Here is a 17,793-nt window from a genome sequence, read left to right on the forward strand (position 1 = left end):
AGTGACTTTTGTGTATTAATTTTGTATTCTGTGACTTAAATTCACTGATTTAGCTCTGGTAGTTCTCTGATAGTATCTTTAGGGTTTTCTACATATTCATGTCATCTGTAAACAGTGAGAGTTTTACTTCTTCTTTTCCAATCCAGATTCTTTATTTCTTTTTCTGCTTTAACTGCAGTGGCTAGGGCTTCCAAAACTATATTGAATAACAGTGGCGAGAGTGAGCAACCTTATCTTGTTCCTGAACTTAGAGGAAATGCTTTCAGCTTTTCACCATTGAGAATAATGTTTGCTAAGGGTGTATCAAATATGGCCTTTATTATGTTGAAGTAGGTTCTTTCTATGCCCATTTTTTAAAGAGTTTTTATCATAAATGTGTGCTGAATTTTGTCAAAAGCTTTTTCCGCATCTACTGAGATTATCAAATGATTTTATCTTTTACTTTGTTAATATGGTGTATCACATTGATTGATTTCCATCAACAGATGAATTGATAAAGAAGTTGAGGTACATGTATACAATGGAATATTATTCAGCCGTGAAAAGGAATGCATTTGAGTCAGTTCTAATTGAAGTGAATGAACCTAGAGCCTATTATACAGAGTAAAGTAAGTCAGAAAAACCAATGTCATATATATATGGAATCTAGAAAGATGGTACTGATCAACCTATCTGCAGGGCTGCAGTGGAGTCACAAACATAGGGAACAGACTTGCAGACACAGTGAGGGGAAGGAGGGTGGGCCAAATTGAGAGAGGAGCATGGAAACATATACATTATCACACATAAAATAGACAGTCAGTGGGAATTTGCTGTATAAATCAGGGAGCTCAAACCAGTACTTTGTGACAACCTAGAGGGGTGGATGGGGTAGGAGATGGGAAGGAGGTTCAAGAGGGAGGGGACATATGTATACCTATGGCTGACTCATGTTGCTATATGGCAGAAACCAACACAATATTGGAAAGCAATTACTCTCCAATTAAAAATAAATAAAGAAAAAAGAAATCAAACACAATAAAAAATAATGGAAAAGGATATCAGAGAAAAACAGAAATAAAGGAATGAAGAGCAACAGAAAGGGTAAATGTAGGTTAAATTTATAAAAGGAGGTAAAGCACAGTTTATGAGTATTTAGTTCAAATCTTCCAATTTGCAAAATGTCTAACAGGTATATAAGAATAAGTGGAACTAATATAAGAAACTGATAAAAATCTGCTACTCTAATGGATGGTAAAGATGATTTTCATTTTCTTAAATATTTTCTAAAAATCTCCCTTGTGAATCTGATGCAGATTTGAATATTACTGGGTGGATTTTTTTTTTTCACTGCAACACCTATCAGTAAAAATAAAAATATATCCGTTGAAAAGGAGATGGTCCTGGGAATTCTCTGGTGGTTCAGTTGTTCAGACTTGGCGCTTTCACTGCTATGGGCTTGAGTTCAATCCCTATTGGAGAGACTAAGATCCTGCAGGCTGTGCAATGTGGCAAAAAAAAAAAAAGGAAAAGAAAAGGGGGTGGGTTTCTTACAGCTGCATGTGAATCAACGATTATCTTGAAATAAAAGGGTTTAATTAAAAACAAAATTTAAAAATAAGAGGCAACATGGCAGCAGTCACTTATATAACTAATATTACATGAATCAATATTTGTGGCTTAAGACAGAATTTCTCAGAGAAGGCAATGGCAACCCATTCCAGTACTCTTGCCTGGAAAATCCCATGGATGGAGGAGCCTGGTAGGCTGCAGTCCATGGGGTCGCTAAGTGTCAGATAGGACTGAGCGACTTCACTTTCAATTTTCACTTTCATGCACTGGAGAAGGAAATGGCAACCCACTCCAGTGTTCTTGCCTGGAGAATCCCAGGGACGGGGCAGCCTGGTGGGCTGCCGTCTCTGGGGTCGCACAGAGTCGGACATGACTGAAGTGACTTACGAGCAGTAGCAGGACAGAATTTCTAAGTTCTGTATCTCAACTTCGAAGGTAGCAAAGAATTGCTTTGACAAATAGTATGAGATGACATAAAAAGTAACTTGAAGGATGAGAAAGATACTGATGTCATGAATTGTGAAGAATTCGAATAAAAGTTTCACAAAATGTGAGATATGTCTAAATTATGTTGTTTTTTAAATGCATGTTAAACAAAGTAAATTAACAACAACAAAAAAAGTATCAACAGACCGTTGATTCTTTTGGCTATCTTCAAAAAAGTTTACTTATTCAAGGTGGCCCCAAAGCTTATGTTTTCATATTCTCCTGGGGAAATTGTCCTGTATTTGTGATCACCTGTGTATATGTGGTTAAGACATAACCCACCATGTCCTATAGCTCATGGTTTGCTTAGCATCCCTGAGGACCTTATCCAAAAAAAGTGCTTGGTCCTCCAGGAAACTGCTCCTTTAAGAGAAATAGGGCAGAATTTTAGAAGAACTTTATTTTGTGCTGATGAACACCGTGTGATGAATACTTAGGTTTAATATTATGTTGATTAAATGTACTCACTGGTGATTGGTCAACAATCTCTAACATCTCCAAAGTGCATTGAATTTTGGCCAAAGTGTCCTGGGTGGAAGATAACCACCCAGAACTGCCTCTTGCTCAGCAACACTGTAACCAAGCTCAGGGTTTGGTCTGGCAGCATCTATGAGAGGAAAGGCATGGCCCTCTGCTCTAGTCATTCAGAGGCTGAGTGAAGTCACTTTGGAGGGCTGACTCTCTGAGCTGCGATGGAACCAAATTCAGACTCGCTGTGCTCTACATTTGCCTTCTTCTGGCTTTCATTTTCCTAAAGACTCAGTCTTTAAGGCTTCCCTGGTGGCTCATCAGTAAAGAGTCTGCTTGCAATACAGGAGACATGGATTCGATCCCTGGTTGGGGAAGGTCCACTGGAGAAGAAAATGGCAACCCACTCTAGTATTCTTGCCGGGAGAAGCTCATGGACACAGGAGCCTAGTGGGCTACATTCTATAGTGTTGCAAGAGTCGGGTGTGACTTAGGGACTAAACCTACCTACCAGCCTTTGAGGAGATTATACAAGATGGGTCCAATGGAGATAGTGGCATGCCTTTGAGAAGAAGCAAAAATAAGAGATATTCTTAGAGAGGATTGCAGTCTGAGTGCCCCATGTGGCATCAGGTGATGGCAAGTTCTTGCAGGGAAATCACTGTTTTTCCAGACTTAAGGATGCCCAAATTCACCAAGAAACCCTGTATCCCGAATGCAGTGTGTGAGCCACAGAAATGCAAGACTTGAGGGGACCTCACGGAAGGCTGGAAGGTGGGTATCCCAGTGGGGATGAGTGTGCACAAAGGATCAAGGCAAGAAGAGTCTTCCAGGAACTAGGGGTCAGATGGAGATGGAGACTAGACCCCCCAGTCCTCAGTCTCCTCATGAGAGGTCTCACAGATCCTCTTCTACAAAATCCTCCTTTTACAACGGAGAACACCAACATCCAGAGGTCAGGGACCCAGCCCCAGGCTTCCCACCGGGGAGCAGCAGCCCAGGAGGAGAACGTGGGCTTCCTGGCTCACGGTCATTGTTCCTTCCATGACGCCACCCTGTCCTTTGTGAACCAAGTGAACAGCAAGAGTAAAACTGATTGGTGCTAATTGTTTCTGTTCATTCCTGCTGCTGGAACATACAACCTCTGTACCAAGATGAAAAGAACAATCAAACTAGGTATTTAGAAAATTTGGAACTCAGAATTTGGAGGTCAGATCCTGGACGAGGCTCTGTTCCTGACCAACTGGAAATTATTAGGCTCTTTTGAGATTCTCTATCCTTTAGGACAGAGGGTGGCACACTTCTGCTGGGAAGTAAACAGTTAGGCTTTCCAGGCTAGACAGTCTCTGTTGCAACAGCATCTCTCCACTGAGCTCTGCTGAAGCTCTGCTATCGAAGCACCAAGGCAGCCAGAGACAAGACTTGGAGGTGTTCATGTGGCTGCATGCCGATTAAATGTGACTGTGTGCACTTGGATCTCATAATTTTCCAATGTTATGCAATATTATTCTTCTTTTGGACTTTTCCAACCATTTCAAAATATGCAGACAGTGCAAAAAGAAGTGGTGCGCTGTGGGGGGCGGCAGGGGGTGCTCAATTTGGGCCTTAGGCTACAGTTTGCCATGCTCCGCTTTAGAAAAGCACCCAGGACTATCTTGCTCCACTTGACTTCATTTTGAAATGTTGCACAAGGAAATACTGCCTAAGAATAGGGAAGCCCTGGTTTGACCATAGTTTGAAAAAAGTGATCTAGAGAGTTTAGTTATACACATGTAATTAGTGCAAACCAAGATTTTAGTTGTAAGTGGTGTAACGTGATGAAAAATGAATGTAGTTCTAGATTGCTTTAAAGAGACAAACAGCATCCAGGTGGCAAGAAGAAATGATCTCAATATAATCTCCAACTCATGTGGCTCAGAACACATGTACTTCTGAGAGCCAATTTGAAGGAGACCAGTAACAAATCTGGTGGTACCCCCTGGCGGGAGAATCAAGATGTTAAGAGGTAACATGACATGTGAATGAGGAGGAAAGGTTGAGACTTATCCAGAAAGAACTACAGCCCATGCATATCAGTCAAAAGAAGGCAACATTGGTTCAACAAAATAACTTTTTGGAGCTGGAATTGTCCAATAGTGTCATGAGCTACCTCCTAAAATGAGAATATTCAGAATATTCCCATCACTGGGAACATTCAAGTAGAAGTTAGCTGACCCCCTATCAGGGATGTGGTATATTGTGCTGTATCGCCTGGGAATAGGATCAGCTAAACGACCTTGAAGGTCTCTTTTTGGCTCCAAAATTCTAGGAGTCTACACAATGAGTTAATGAGCAGAAAAGCAGTATGCAGCGACTTGATACCCAAGACCCTGGGAGCCTTCAGTGCCCCTGTGTAAACCCTCTCTTCCCTACAGTCCTGAAGACAGTGACAAGGTTCTCAGTCTTCCTAGCCCCCATCTAAAGCAGCCTCGCCACGAGCCCAGGCAGCTCACTCCCCAGTGTGAGGGATGTGCGGGGTGGGGAGGGGGGTCCAGGTAGCACTGAAAGGACAGGCTGTCTCCTTGGCTCCTGCCTTGAGCTCGACTTGATCTTGTGTTGGGGCCAAAGATTTCAGTAACTGGACTAGCAGTGAAAGGGTGGAATCAAAGAGATGCACCACTTCAAAGGCAGATCACAGGAAGGAGATAGGGGTAAAGAGAAACCTGGGGACTTCTCTGGCAGTCCAGTGGTTACAACTCCGTGCCTCCAATGCAAGGGCCACAGGTTCGATCCCTGGTCGGGGAAGATCCCACATGCTGTGAGGTGCGGCCAAAAATAAAAATAAAAAAGGGAGAAACTTGGAAGGAGAATGGTACTCCCCAGGCTTCTCCCAGACAATCCTTGGAGTCAAGGATTTTCTAGCTCTGAGTCTGGGGGCTGAAAGGACGTGCCCACTCCCTGTCCCATTACCCTGTGCTTGGAAACCCATCTCTACTGACAGGAACTGACTTGGGGTGTTGAAGTGAAAAGCCTGAGTGTCTTACCCTTCTCGTTCATCATCCGTGTTGTAATACACCTGTGGAACAAAACAGCAGATTTACTGTAGGTCAGGCACAAGAAATGGAAATATATTACGTGATGCACAGACTTTCCTAAGACGTTACACTCTCTCTTAAAAAAGACAAATCTGTTTAATCATTTGTATGTGTCTAACACAAATTTAACCTCTTCAACAATTAACCCTCTCCTAGGGTTAATTCTTAGACGTTAATGAACTAAAATTAGAAATCTGACTATTTCTAGCTCAAATCAGTCTGATCAGATTACCTATAGCTCAAAGCCAAACCTTGCTTTAGACATTAAGGAACTATTTTAGCAAGATCTAAAAATCATTGCTTAGAAAGGTCTTGGCACAGGGCCTGTAAGTAACCAATCCCATCCAGTCCGCAGGTGAGCTGATTCCAGACTGTTATACTTTGGTAAAGGGAGGGAAGCAAGTTCCAGGCAGTAAGCCCAGGCCTTTGTTTATTTCCCAAAGGGACTTGGGCTACCCTGGTCCCATGACCACAAAAATCTAGGAGTCGACTATCTTCAGGCCAGGAAATGTCACCTAGCCCTAGGAGGTGTTTCTGGCTATAAGAGGTGTTCTGGCCAGAAGGGAAAGAGACTTCTTTAGGCAGTCAGCATGGCAACAGGCCAACTCGGATTTAAAGACATTATGAAGCATCCTTATTGTTTTATGCATCTCTGGAAATCCAGAGGGGGAGCTGCCGTGTATGTCAAGTTCTCTTCACCCAGTTATTTATGGCCATTAATTGTGGGCCTTTCAAGAGCTTTAACTATGTGCTTCAGGATCATTTTCATTTGGGTGAAGAATGACACTAGTTAGTATCCAACATTCACACATTAAACTTCAAAAATCACCTCTGGGTTCCAGTCCATTTCATCAATGTCCCTGCCACAGCCATGACACCCTCCGTATAAACTTTCTCAAAGGTTCGTGCCAGTTTCCAGGATGCCGCCAAGCCCAGACTTAGTTATACAACAGAGTTCGTTACCTGGAACTCTTCAGGAATGAGTCACATTAGCCATTAGCTGAGATTTCCATGGGGAGCTTTTTCCTCTGAAACTTTTTAATGTCTGTGGCTGTACTGTATCTTTTCTTCTTAAACACAAGGCAATGAAGGGAAGACGTTTCCTCCCCACGCCCCAAGCTTCCGTGTGGCATCGGAGCACTGGGTTATGCTCGTAATGTACTGTTTATTTAGATGTATAAGAGGGACCCACATAAGCCAGGGAGCCTGGGCCACAGCACTGGACCCAAGACTAGATTTGGGGGAAAGTGCCTGCTGTTGACTTGGTTTTTTGCTGCTTTCTTTAAATGTGGCATAACACGCCTGCCCTGCTTCACTGCCCAGGTAGGGTTAACGGCCAGCTCTCTGCGAAGGTGCCTGGTGATCCAGAACCAGAAACAGCCTTCTCTTAAGTGTCCCCCTGGCTCCCTGCACAGCCTCTACTGCGCTGCCCGCGGCGCCTCCCCGCACTGCCGCTTCTCCTCCTCCTCACAGGATGACCCACCATTTCTTCCTAGTCGGCCCTCGTGCTTATTGCACAAATTTAATTTTCAGATAGTGTTCTCAAACTTCAGAATACATAAAAACGATCTGGAGAACTTCTCATAAACACACATTTCCAGGCTCCCCTTTGGAGATTTTAATTTGAAAGATCTGGAATGAACCTTGGGAACCGGAATTCTTATCAAGAACGCCTGTGATTTGGGTGGAGGTGGTTTACAAGCCACAAGTCAGGGAGATGGTTCTCGAGGGTGTGAGGGAGAAGGGATGTCCTCCCTGGGTTCAGGTGCCTTGAGGAAGGCTGGTACCTGCCAAGTACACATGATTCAGAAGAATGATGCCTGTGCATCCCACAATTTCTCCCAAGCTTCTCTATCACTTCTTTTCAAGGGTTCTTGACAAAAGTCACCATGCATCATCAGTTCAGTTCAGTCACTCAGTCGTGTCCGACTCTGCGACCCCATGAATCGCAGCACGCCAGGCCTCCCTGTCCATCACCAACTCCCGGAGTTCACTCAAACTCATGTCCATCGAGTCGGTGATGCCATCCAGCCATCTCATCCTCTGTTGTTCCCTTCTCCTCCTGCCCCCAATCCCTCCCAGCATCAGAGTCTTTTCCAATGAGTCAACTCTTCGCATGAGGTGGCCAAAGTACTGGAGCTTCAGCTTCAGCATCAGTCCTTCCAAAGAAATCCCAGGACTGATCTCCATTAGAATGGACTGGTTGGATCTTCTGGGCTTTAATGCGAGGAGAGGGAAACCAAAGACTTCCACAGTGCCTGCACGCTGGGTTCATGCTGTTTCAGGGGACAACAAAATCGGCCTCCATAGTGGATCTGTTTCTTTAACTTTTGCTTCCCCCTCATTGCTTTTGTTTACTAAAAGGCCTGCCTGGGGAACCCTGCCCCTCTGCCTGAATTTTACAAAAAAAGAAGATATTAACACAACCTGTCCCCATCCCACCTACCCCCTCAGGCTGGCCATTCCAGGAGATACTGGCAAGACTTATGACCTTTTTATTTTACTTCCTCACCTCCTCCCCATCTCTGTCCTATAACAGAAACTGGCATCCAGGCCCAGAGAAGATGGTCATTTGGAGATACTAGTCTGCCACCTTCTTGGTGTGCTCGCTTTCTGAACGATGTCGTATCCTTGCCTCCACATTCCTCGTCTCTGATTTACTGGCCTGTCGTGCGGGGCGTGGAGTGAGCACGGACTCGGTAACAGTGCCCTCCTGTGAGTTTTTGATAACCATCCGGTGACTATTTCAACCCACGAGTGAATCAAGGAGACAGTGAGGGAGAAGGGAACACGTGGGCTGGCAGTGAAAGCTAGCCGGCGCCTTGCTCTGCAGCTGCAGGGCTGCCACGCGGGTGACTTTGCCAGGTCCACGGCAGCAGCGGTCACTGAGCATCACACCATCACCTGCCTTCCTCCCTTCCATCTCTGCTCCCTTATGGGAGAACTGGGCCAGCTCATGACCTGCCACAGCTGGCTGTTGTTTGGCCTGTCGAAGCTCGCCAAGCCCTGTCCCTTGCCCACTTCCAACATCACAGCACTGCCCTCTTCCCTCCTGCCTCCGGACTCATCCCCTAAAACTCCTAACTCTTCTAAGGAAAGGCAGCCTTTCTAGTCCTGACCAGCTACCGCAGGTGCTCTTTTCCTTCAGCCAAGCAGGTTGATCAAATACGGGATGTTCGCACACTGTCCCAGCGCACAGAAGAGTGCGTTCCTTTGTCACCCGGGGCTCAGGCAGGCTCCCTCACTGACTTCCTACATTCTGACTCCAAAGCCACAGGGAAAGCCTGAGGCTCTTCAAGGACAGCAGGACTTAACTTTGCCGATGCCTCAGGGGATACTGATTGGGCTGCTTTCCAAACTGCTGAAACCAACAAATGGGAAAGACTACACTTTTCTTCTGCTCAGCCACAGGCTAGGAGTCCCGCTCAGGACACAGAGGGGGCACGTGAGGCCAGAGACAGTCATGAGCCGCCCCTTTGGTCAGTTTTCCTCTTAAGATTCATTTACAGCTTTGCGTATTTCAGAGAAATCTTGCCAAAGAACAGGTCAGGCTGTCAGCTTTGACACAGGGCTGAAGCCAGAATCCCAGCAGTAAACAATGAGAGCAATTTAACTCAACCATCCCCTCTTTCCTAAAAGTGTGACTACCTAGCTTCAAAATATACCATGTATTTACGAAGGCTGTAAATACACAAATCACCATGTTCTTGGGAATTAAAAAATAAAATTAGGGGCTGGCACTCATGTCTTAACAAATCATAACGTTCTTCCTTTTATCTTTCTGTCTTTTTCCTATCAGACAAGTAAGACGAGACGAGAATGCTAAATTTTAATGTGATGCACTCTAAGAAAAAGAGCTAGGGGGTATTCTGCTACCCCCTGGCGTCAAAAACACCAACTAAAAAGTTCTGGTTGTATAACTGTTTTGTCTCATACACAAAATGAAATGGCCCAGGGACAAAATATTCTCAAGAAAAAGAAAGTTAAGCCAATAATGATTTCTGCTCCTAGACTAAGGTCAATTCCAGTGAGTACCTGAACACTAGAAGGGAAGAAAACCTTGAATGTGTCAGTATGCACCTATTTCTCAACAGAAAGACAATTCTGGCTAAAGCTAGGGAAGTAATTTTTTTTTGCACAATTTTAATTTATCACATAAAATAGACAATATTAAGACATTACAAAAAGAAAAAAAAATTATCCATCTCTTAAGCTTACGCATCAAGTATTACAATTTTTCTTGTAACATCTTGCAAAAAACCCAAATGAACTTTTAGGCCAACCCAGTATTTGGAATCACAGTATAGACACAAATGAATACTCTACCTTTTCCCCACTGAATGTTATCATAACTAGTTTCTATGTGCTACATAGTTTTCCTAATTATAATTTTAGTGGCTGCATAACATATCATTAATGTGAGCTACCATAAGGAGCTAATTATTGGATGTTTATGTATTATAATATTATCTCTATAATTTCACTTGTAACTAGAACTAGAAGATAGGAATTATCTTTTAAAAGGCTTGTCTACCATCTCATTTTTCTTTTGGTTTAAAATAATTTACCTATTCAACAGTAACTGTCAATTTACTAAGAAAAAGTTTTTAACAGAGTTTATTTAATCAAAGAATTTTCCTCTTAAGCAACTTTCCAAAGGGTGCAGTTCAATTTCCCACCATTAGATGGAGCCCTATCGCACCATGCGGATCCCACAGAACAAAACTCACAAAACTTGCCTTACAGGTTATCAGCCTTCTTACTTTCTTCCTCTTTCACTGCTTTGTCAACACTTCACTATTATCAGCTCACTCTCACCCCTTAGTAAGTTGGTTTCCTCTCCTGAGACATTCCTTTCTATAAAATTACATTTTCTGTAGGAAATGACTGGCTTTTGGTCGAACGCATGGGTTTTATTTTTCAGGTCAATAGCTCCTGAAGTGACGGTCTCTTAAGGCTCTACCTGGCGAGTGGATGGATGGCAGGTGGATGTGAGCGGGTCGGCCATACCTGTCCTGTTCTCTGCAGGTTCGCGAAGTGAACGTCAGGTATGAAGAGGACGGGCTGGGAGTGCAGATCAGGCATTGTCTTGAAGTAGGTGATGTCACTCTTCTTCTGCAATGGTATCGCTGCCAACTTCCCATCAGAGGCTGGACACGATCACAAAACCCATAAGTGCAAGGGTCATGGATGACTTAAGATCTCTCACTTGTAAGCTCTTGTCTTGGCTAAAGTTTGCAATGGTCTCCTAAGAAGCTTCCCAAATGCCATATATGTGAACACACTTTAAAAGCCTCCCCTCTCCCATCACCAGACCAGCAGAAAGAGTGCGGACTTGGAGTGAACACTCCTGAAGGGGTGCTCTCTTGTCGCTCTCTGCACCCTAGATTTCTTGTCTGGAGAAGGAGGATGTTGGTCTCTGGAGTATTAGAACCTCCCTCCTAGCTCTAATGTAATCACATGATTCCATTTGCGTTTCACAGGGATGGTTCACCCCATCGCCATGCCTAGCCATAACTTGTGCTGTGCTTATTCGCTCAGTTGTATTTGACTCTTCGCAACTACATGGACTGAAGCCCGCCAGGCTCCTCTGTCCATGGGGATTCTCCAGGCAAGAATACTGGAGTGGGTTGCTATGCCCTCTTCCAGGAGAACTTCCCAACCCAGAGGTTGAACCCAGGTCTCCGTCATTGCAGGCGGATTCATTACTGTCTGAGCCACTGGGGAAGCCCAGCCATAACTTGGATGTGCATATTCTACCTGCAACCCACTTCTTTCCACCCATTCCTTGGTGGCCCTGGCCCGGCTGAAGCCCACCCGGCTTCTCAGCCACACTCACAGTTGTTGCACTGGGTCTGGGAGGCCTGGCCTTTCCCCTTCTTCCTGTTCTGCTTCCTCTCTTCATCTCGGATTTTTCTTTCTGCTCCCTGACAGGGAAAAACAAATACACACAATGCCAGGCATGTTACCAGAGCGTGCAAAACAACTGCGCGCACACAAGTCACAGGGATAAGAAATTAAACGTGGGCAGGGGAGGCCGGCAGCCGCGGCTCCATCCTCCAGCGAGGTCGACCGCCCCTCAGTCTACCCGACGTTGCTGACCTCCTGGGGGAGGGAGGGACCCCACTCCTCCCAAAGTCTCCCCTTTTTTGGTATCTTGCCTATTCAAACAACTCCAATTTTGAATTGCTACAGAAAGGCCAGACTCAGTTCCCTATCCCAGTGAAGCCGGTTAAGTAATTTTAGTGATATTTATTTAAAATAAAATGTCGTAGGATGAAGCCTTGGCCTGTTGGGCATGAAAGTTGAGTGTGAATTTCCTATAGAACTTTTCCTTTGCTCCTTGCTATGGAACTTTAAAAAATTATTACAGAAGGGGAAACGAGGTAGGGCTGAAGCAAACTACACAGGGTGTGAGATTTTGTATATACAAGTACAATCTGGGGTTTTGTCTGAATATGTTCATATGCTCTTGGAAATGGCATTCAATTTGACTTTTTGCTCCTCTGTTCCTTGTAATTTGACTTTTTCGTTGGCATCTCTTGCCAACTCCATCCAAATTAACCGGCTGACCATCACCCACGTCTCTTGGTCTTCCATGATTCTTTGATCACCCTCTTCTCTTTTTGGTCACCCTTCGATGTCAGCTTTGCTGACTCATTTTCCTCTTCTCACGCCCCAAATACAGACATTTCAACTTAGTTCCCTTTTCCTCTCCCTCTCTCCATTCTTGTGGCAGAGAAGTCCATCTATACCCATATTTCCAAGGTGCTCTAGACAGGTGACACCCAGATAGACTCTCCCAGCCTAAACTCCTCCCCTACATTTCAAATCCACATTGACTATTTCTGCCCTTTGTGGCAGCACATTTAAAAAATAGCTAAGTATGGACTGGTCAGAAACCTCTACCCCTAGAAAATCCCCAAGTTATCACACACAAGAGATAGATCTGAGAACATACAATTTAATCCTTCTGTAAAACGCACACAGATCAATTAAAAAGGAAGGGACAAGTTGGGGGAAATACTTGCAATATAAATCTCATGTGCTGTGCCGGGCTGGGCTTCGTCACTCAGTCGTGTCTGACCTTTTGTGATCCCATGAACTGTAGCCCGCCAGGTGCTTCTGTCCCTGGGGATTCTCCAGGTCAGAATACTGGAGTGGGCTGCCCTGCCCTTCTCCAGGGGATCTTCCCAACCCAGGGATCGAACCCAGGTCTCCCACATTGCAGGCGGATTCTTTACTGCCTGAGCAACCAGGGAAGCCCATAAAATCTCATATAAAGTGTTAAATCAATAACATATAAATAATGATTCAAATTTAAAAAGAAAACAGCAACTAACATACCAGTTAAAAAATGGACAAGAGTCACGAAGGCAATTCACAGAAAGGGACACGCTAATGGTTTAGAAGTAAAACATTAAAATATAGATTTTGCTTATCAAACTGGCTTTAAAAAAAAAAAAACAACAACATATTCCCAATTCTGGCCAAAGTAAGGCCATGACACAATGGAGACATGTGGCCAATGGAGGCATGCAGCGTAAAGGACGAGGCTTTAGAGCTAATTTTGATGAACAAGTGACGACAGCTAATCAGATGTGGCACTTCCTTTGTGCCAGGAGAGTTCTAAGAACTTTATGTTGGTAAGATTTGGATGCTTATAATAGTTTAAACAGATATTATAAATAAGCATTTTTATGTCAAAAAGCTTCTTACTCCAAAAAGAGACTAATCATTTATAGTGCTCTATTTTTAAGTTTTAAATTGTCACTGATGTTTATAACCCATAGAAATTCATAGAAAGAAGGAAATAAAATATAAAAATATTTCCTTGGAAAGTGTCCTCAAGAGATACTAAAAGTTTTATAGAGATTTTTGTCTAGATAAGGTATAATACTTTCAGGAAAAAAAATAAAGTGCTAAATGCACAAACATGACTTTGTTCAAATGGGTGTGAAATATAAGCAAAAGGCCCTTATTATTCATTTGTGCTTGTGTCCATGTAAGACTTTTTTCCTGTATCTGAAGTTCTGTACAATATAGTATTGCATGTAAGTCAAAATATAGAAATTTACCTACATAAATTATAACTCACTGAAGACGCATTCCAAAGTTTGTCAAGCAATTTTATTTTAAAATTAGTCTTTTGTCTAATACAATTTATGTGAAGAAAAGTTCTGAAATTACCGTTCCAAGATTTATATATGTTCAATGTCAATTTTTAAGAAATAAAGTCTCCTGCTTATTATTTTACAGGTATTCTTTGATATGCCAAACCTGAAGGATTAACATAAAAAACAGAGTCGTTTTCCACAGAGCCTAATCGGGGTACCACATCTATGTAAGAAACTTCTTGCCCAGAAGGCCCAGATATCAGCACTCCAAAACAGTTCTGACAGCATCCAAACTTAGGAGGGCCACCATCCTCATTTAAAATAACACTTTGATTCACAGTGACCCAGGGCAGCTTTGATACATTCAATTATGATGAAGAATGCATCCTTGAATATGACCTTCCAAGAATTCCTTTCCTTTTTTTGATTATTTGTGACCCAAAGCTTCTGGAAAATATTTTCATTCTCATTAAAATGTTAAAAAGTCTGCTTCTTCCAGAAGGGTATAATTTGCTACAAATACCAAATCTATCGTTTGAAAATAATTTCCCCCACTTAGATGTTCATTATGAAGTGTTAAATTTGGAGAAAAGAAAAAAAGATGCCAGAGGATTTCCTGATTATACTGTGATCACCTTTGCTGCCTCTTGAGAGGTGATGGCTATCTTTACATTTGTATTTGCTACTTAAATTGTTTCACTTAAATTTGTCTCAATAATGTGGCCTTAACCTATTTAAAGTTGGCCAAGATACCAAGAAGGTATTTTGGAAGAATATCTTTAGTTTTTTATAATCTCCAAGGTAATTCTAAGCAAGAATTAATAAAGCGGGGGGGAATTCTTACAAGACGGTGGCTTTATTTTCAAGTTTTGAACAATATATAGTTGCTCTTTGCAGTAATATGATTCTTATTTTTCATGAAAGATAACTGAATGAAATACAGGTATAAAGATATCTGCTCCCCAGGTGGCGTAGTAGTAAAGAATCCATCTGCCAACATAGGAGACACAAGAGACGCAGGTTCAAACCCTGGGTTGGGAAGATCCCCTGGAGTAGGAAATGGCAAGTCACTCTAGTATTCTTGCCTGGAAAATTCCATTGACAGAGAAGCCTGTCTGGCTACAGTTCATGGGATCACAAAGAGCTGGACATGATTGAGTGACTGTGCCCATAAAAATACAGACAAAAGTATTGATAAAGATATAGCCATATAGCAGATCCTGAATTTTTAATTCATAAATATATGTATTTCAATAAAAGAAATTTTAATATCAAAAAAAGGGAGAGAAGTCCTTTATTTTCATCTACAATCTTACAGGTGCATTAATTAGAAATCAACCTGGGGAACTATAAATAGTACAAAATTCCATCTGTTTAAAACTCTAAACTGTGGGAAATTTACAGTTTTAAAATGGAGTAGCTCTTAATTCTTTTGCTTTAGAGGATGATTCAAATTAATCTCTGCATTTACACACCCATTTGAAAGTGCAAGAATTAAAATGTCCCAGGAGTGAGTTTTGCCTGTATTTTGAAATCGTGGCTACAAATATAATGACAAATCAGAGCAAAAGATTTTGCATCTAGCTTATCGGAATAATTAAGAGCAGTTAAGATTAATATACTCTGCTTATCTCATGAGATTCCTTCCCTAAGAGTTTCCTGACCCTCATCATCATGTTAACTAAAAAAACGACCCTCTAGAGACTCTTTACATCACTAGTTCCTTGGAGTTCCCCTCATTCTAGGGCATAGTGAACAGCAATATGGCACATTCTGTTTATTCTGCATTTTATGCTTTATTTTGATTTTTAGTATTTATTATGTCAACACTTGAAACAAATAATCATACGAGCATCCCTTAAGCCTTCTTTTTCATACTTTCAATTCCAGCTGTGACATAAAGGTAAACAGATGGCCCAGGGCCTCCGTTCCACCCTTCCTTCCTTTTCTCCTTACTCCTAATCCTCCTCCTTCCTTCCAAGAAGGAGATTCAGGGAGGGGGATTCTACTATTCCCCTTGAAACTTCTGGAATAAAAGAAGGGGATTCAAATCATTTAATTGTTCACCCATGCGTACTTTAAAAATTCCACCTTGTACCTCATTTGAAAATGCTTTCTTAACGTTTAATATGCTGAATTAAAGATATAAGGAATATGAGTTTGGAATCAGACACGGATTTACATGCAGCTACTCCGCTTTTTTACCACACGACTCTGGCGAGTTACCTGCGCTCACTGGCAATTTTCTCATCTACATAACAGCTGTGCCTACCGACCTAACTGTGCCGCCTCTATCTCATGGAAGCTGCCTAACTGGGCCTGAGAGGGCTGTGCTGCTCTGACGAGTAGCACTGATTGAAATCATTGCAACTTGAAACGCTATCGAGATTTTAGAGACATTTTCCATTATCCCACATGTCCCTAAACTCAGTGTAGTTCGAGTTAATTTGCTTCCTTCTCTCATCTCATGACCATCTCTGCCTTCTGTTCACAGATGCCCACTTCTTCCTCCTCTCCAACTCTGCTAAACGACAACTCAGACATTTTAATGGCCCTGTAGCTCTTTGATCTCCATCTGACTGCAGCACCGTTAAGAGCGCTGGCAGTTCTGAATCAGCCACTAACCTCTTTTTCCCCTTTCTCTCTTCTCCCCAGGATCTAACTGAAATCCTACTCTTTCACATCCAGCCAACTCCCTGGCGGCTCAGTAGTAAAGAGTCTGCCTGCAATGCAGGAGACTCGGGTTCAGTCCCTGGGTTGGGAAGATCCCCTAGAGAAGGAAATGACAGCTCACCCTAGTATTCCACAGAGGAGCCTGGCAGGCTACAGTCCACGGGGTCACAAAAGAATTGGACATGACTTAGAAACTAAAATAACAGCAACAGCAGTTGCCAGCTTATTCTATTTTTCATATTCTCTCCGCACCCTACCCAATTGCTAAATAATTATGTCTTGATTATTGTCAGAACATATCATATTGCCATTCCTGTCTCTCCCATCATTTTAGCATTAGATCCAAGATAAAACCACACGGAATGCTCACCGTCAGTCTTTTATCAATGTCTTTACAGTCATATTGGTGTCTAAACAGAGTTTTTTTTACTAGATTCCTCGAGCAGAAATATTCCCTGGGTTTTTGCCCTTGTGGTTGTTTGTTCACTGGTGGATTTGTTTCCTTGCTTTATTTTGTTTCCCATTTGCCCGTTTTCTTTATACTTGAAAATCAGCTTGGCTGGATGTGAAATCCTTGGCTCACATTTTCTTTACTTGGTTACTGTAAACATCATTGTCTTCTGACAAGGTGCTGCTGTTGAAAAGCTTGATAATAAGGGTTTCCTTATAAAGGATTCCCATTGTCTACCATATATAAAGTAGATGGCTAATAGGGACCTACTCCGTAACACAGGGAACTCCGCTCAGCCCTCTGCGGTGGCCTATATGGGAGGAAAGTCTGGGAGAGAGTAGATATATGCGTGTGTGTGGCTGACTCACTTTGCTGTGCACCTGGAACCAGGACAACACTATAAACCAACTATACTCCAGTAAAAATTAATGAAAAAAATTAATGGCCCATTGTCTATTTTATTTTTCTTCGATGCCCAAAGAATATGTTTAAAGTCCAGTGGCTTTTGATATTGGCTATCCTCAACCAACGTTCCCAAGTGCCTGGTAGTTCATTTAAAAATGTGTTCTTTTTAAGTTTTCCTGATTTATCCTTTGTCAGCTTTTCTTCTGTTCCATTGTTTATGTTTTCTCCCACAAAGATACATATTATATGTCTTTGTATCTTCTTTCCCTCTCTTCTGTATCTATTATTTTCTCTTAATTGTTTCCTCATTTCAAGTCTTTAAAATTTTGCCATTTTATACTTGTATCTTAAGGAATTATCTTTTACATTTATTTACTCCCGTGTTACTTGTAGTAGTCTTTACTTCTGAAACATTTTAATCTTCCATTTCTAAATTCCTTCCTGAATTCTACTATATCTCTTTTCAAGTCATTCTGTTCTCCAAACATCTCATGTCTGAGTTTTTCAAATTGTGGTTTATGTTGTTCGTCATAAGTTTCATGATTTTGTTAATTTTATATTTTAAAAT

At 42.3% G+C, this 17,793-nt stretch overlaps 1 protein-coding gene across 1 annotated transcript in view; it reads right to left on the bottom strand.

Annotated features, from left to right (window-relative positions):
- The window catches only part of GRHL2 (grainyhead like transcription factor 2), a 125,253-nt gene that overhangs the window by 25,787 nt on the left and 81,673 nt on the right, over positions 1-17,793 (bottom strand). The window contains exons 9-11 of the mRNA XM_068983877.1: positions 11,419-11,506; positions 10,590-10,729; positions 5,529-5,560 (exon numbers count right to left, since the gene is read on the bottom strand). Of these exons, the coding sequence (XP_068839978.1) occupies positions 5,529-5,560; positions 10,590-10,729; positions 11,419-11,506 (260 nt within the window). The remainder of the gene's footprint in view (positions 1-5,528; positions 5,561-10,589; positions 10,730-11,418; positions 11,507-17,793) is intronic.

Source organism: Capricornis sumatraensis, chromosome 11 (assembly GCF_032405125.1).
Source record: "Capricornis sumatraensis isolate serow.1 chromosome 11, serow.2, whole genome shotgun sequence".
Classification (NCBI taxonomy): Eukaryota; Metazoa; Chordata; class Mammalia; order Artiodactyla; family Bovidae; genus Capricornis; species Capricornis sumatraensis.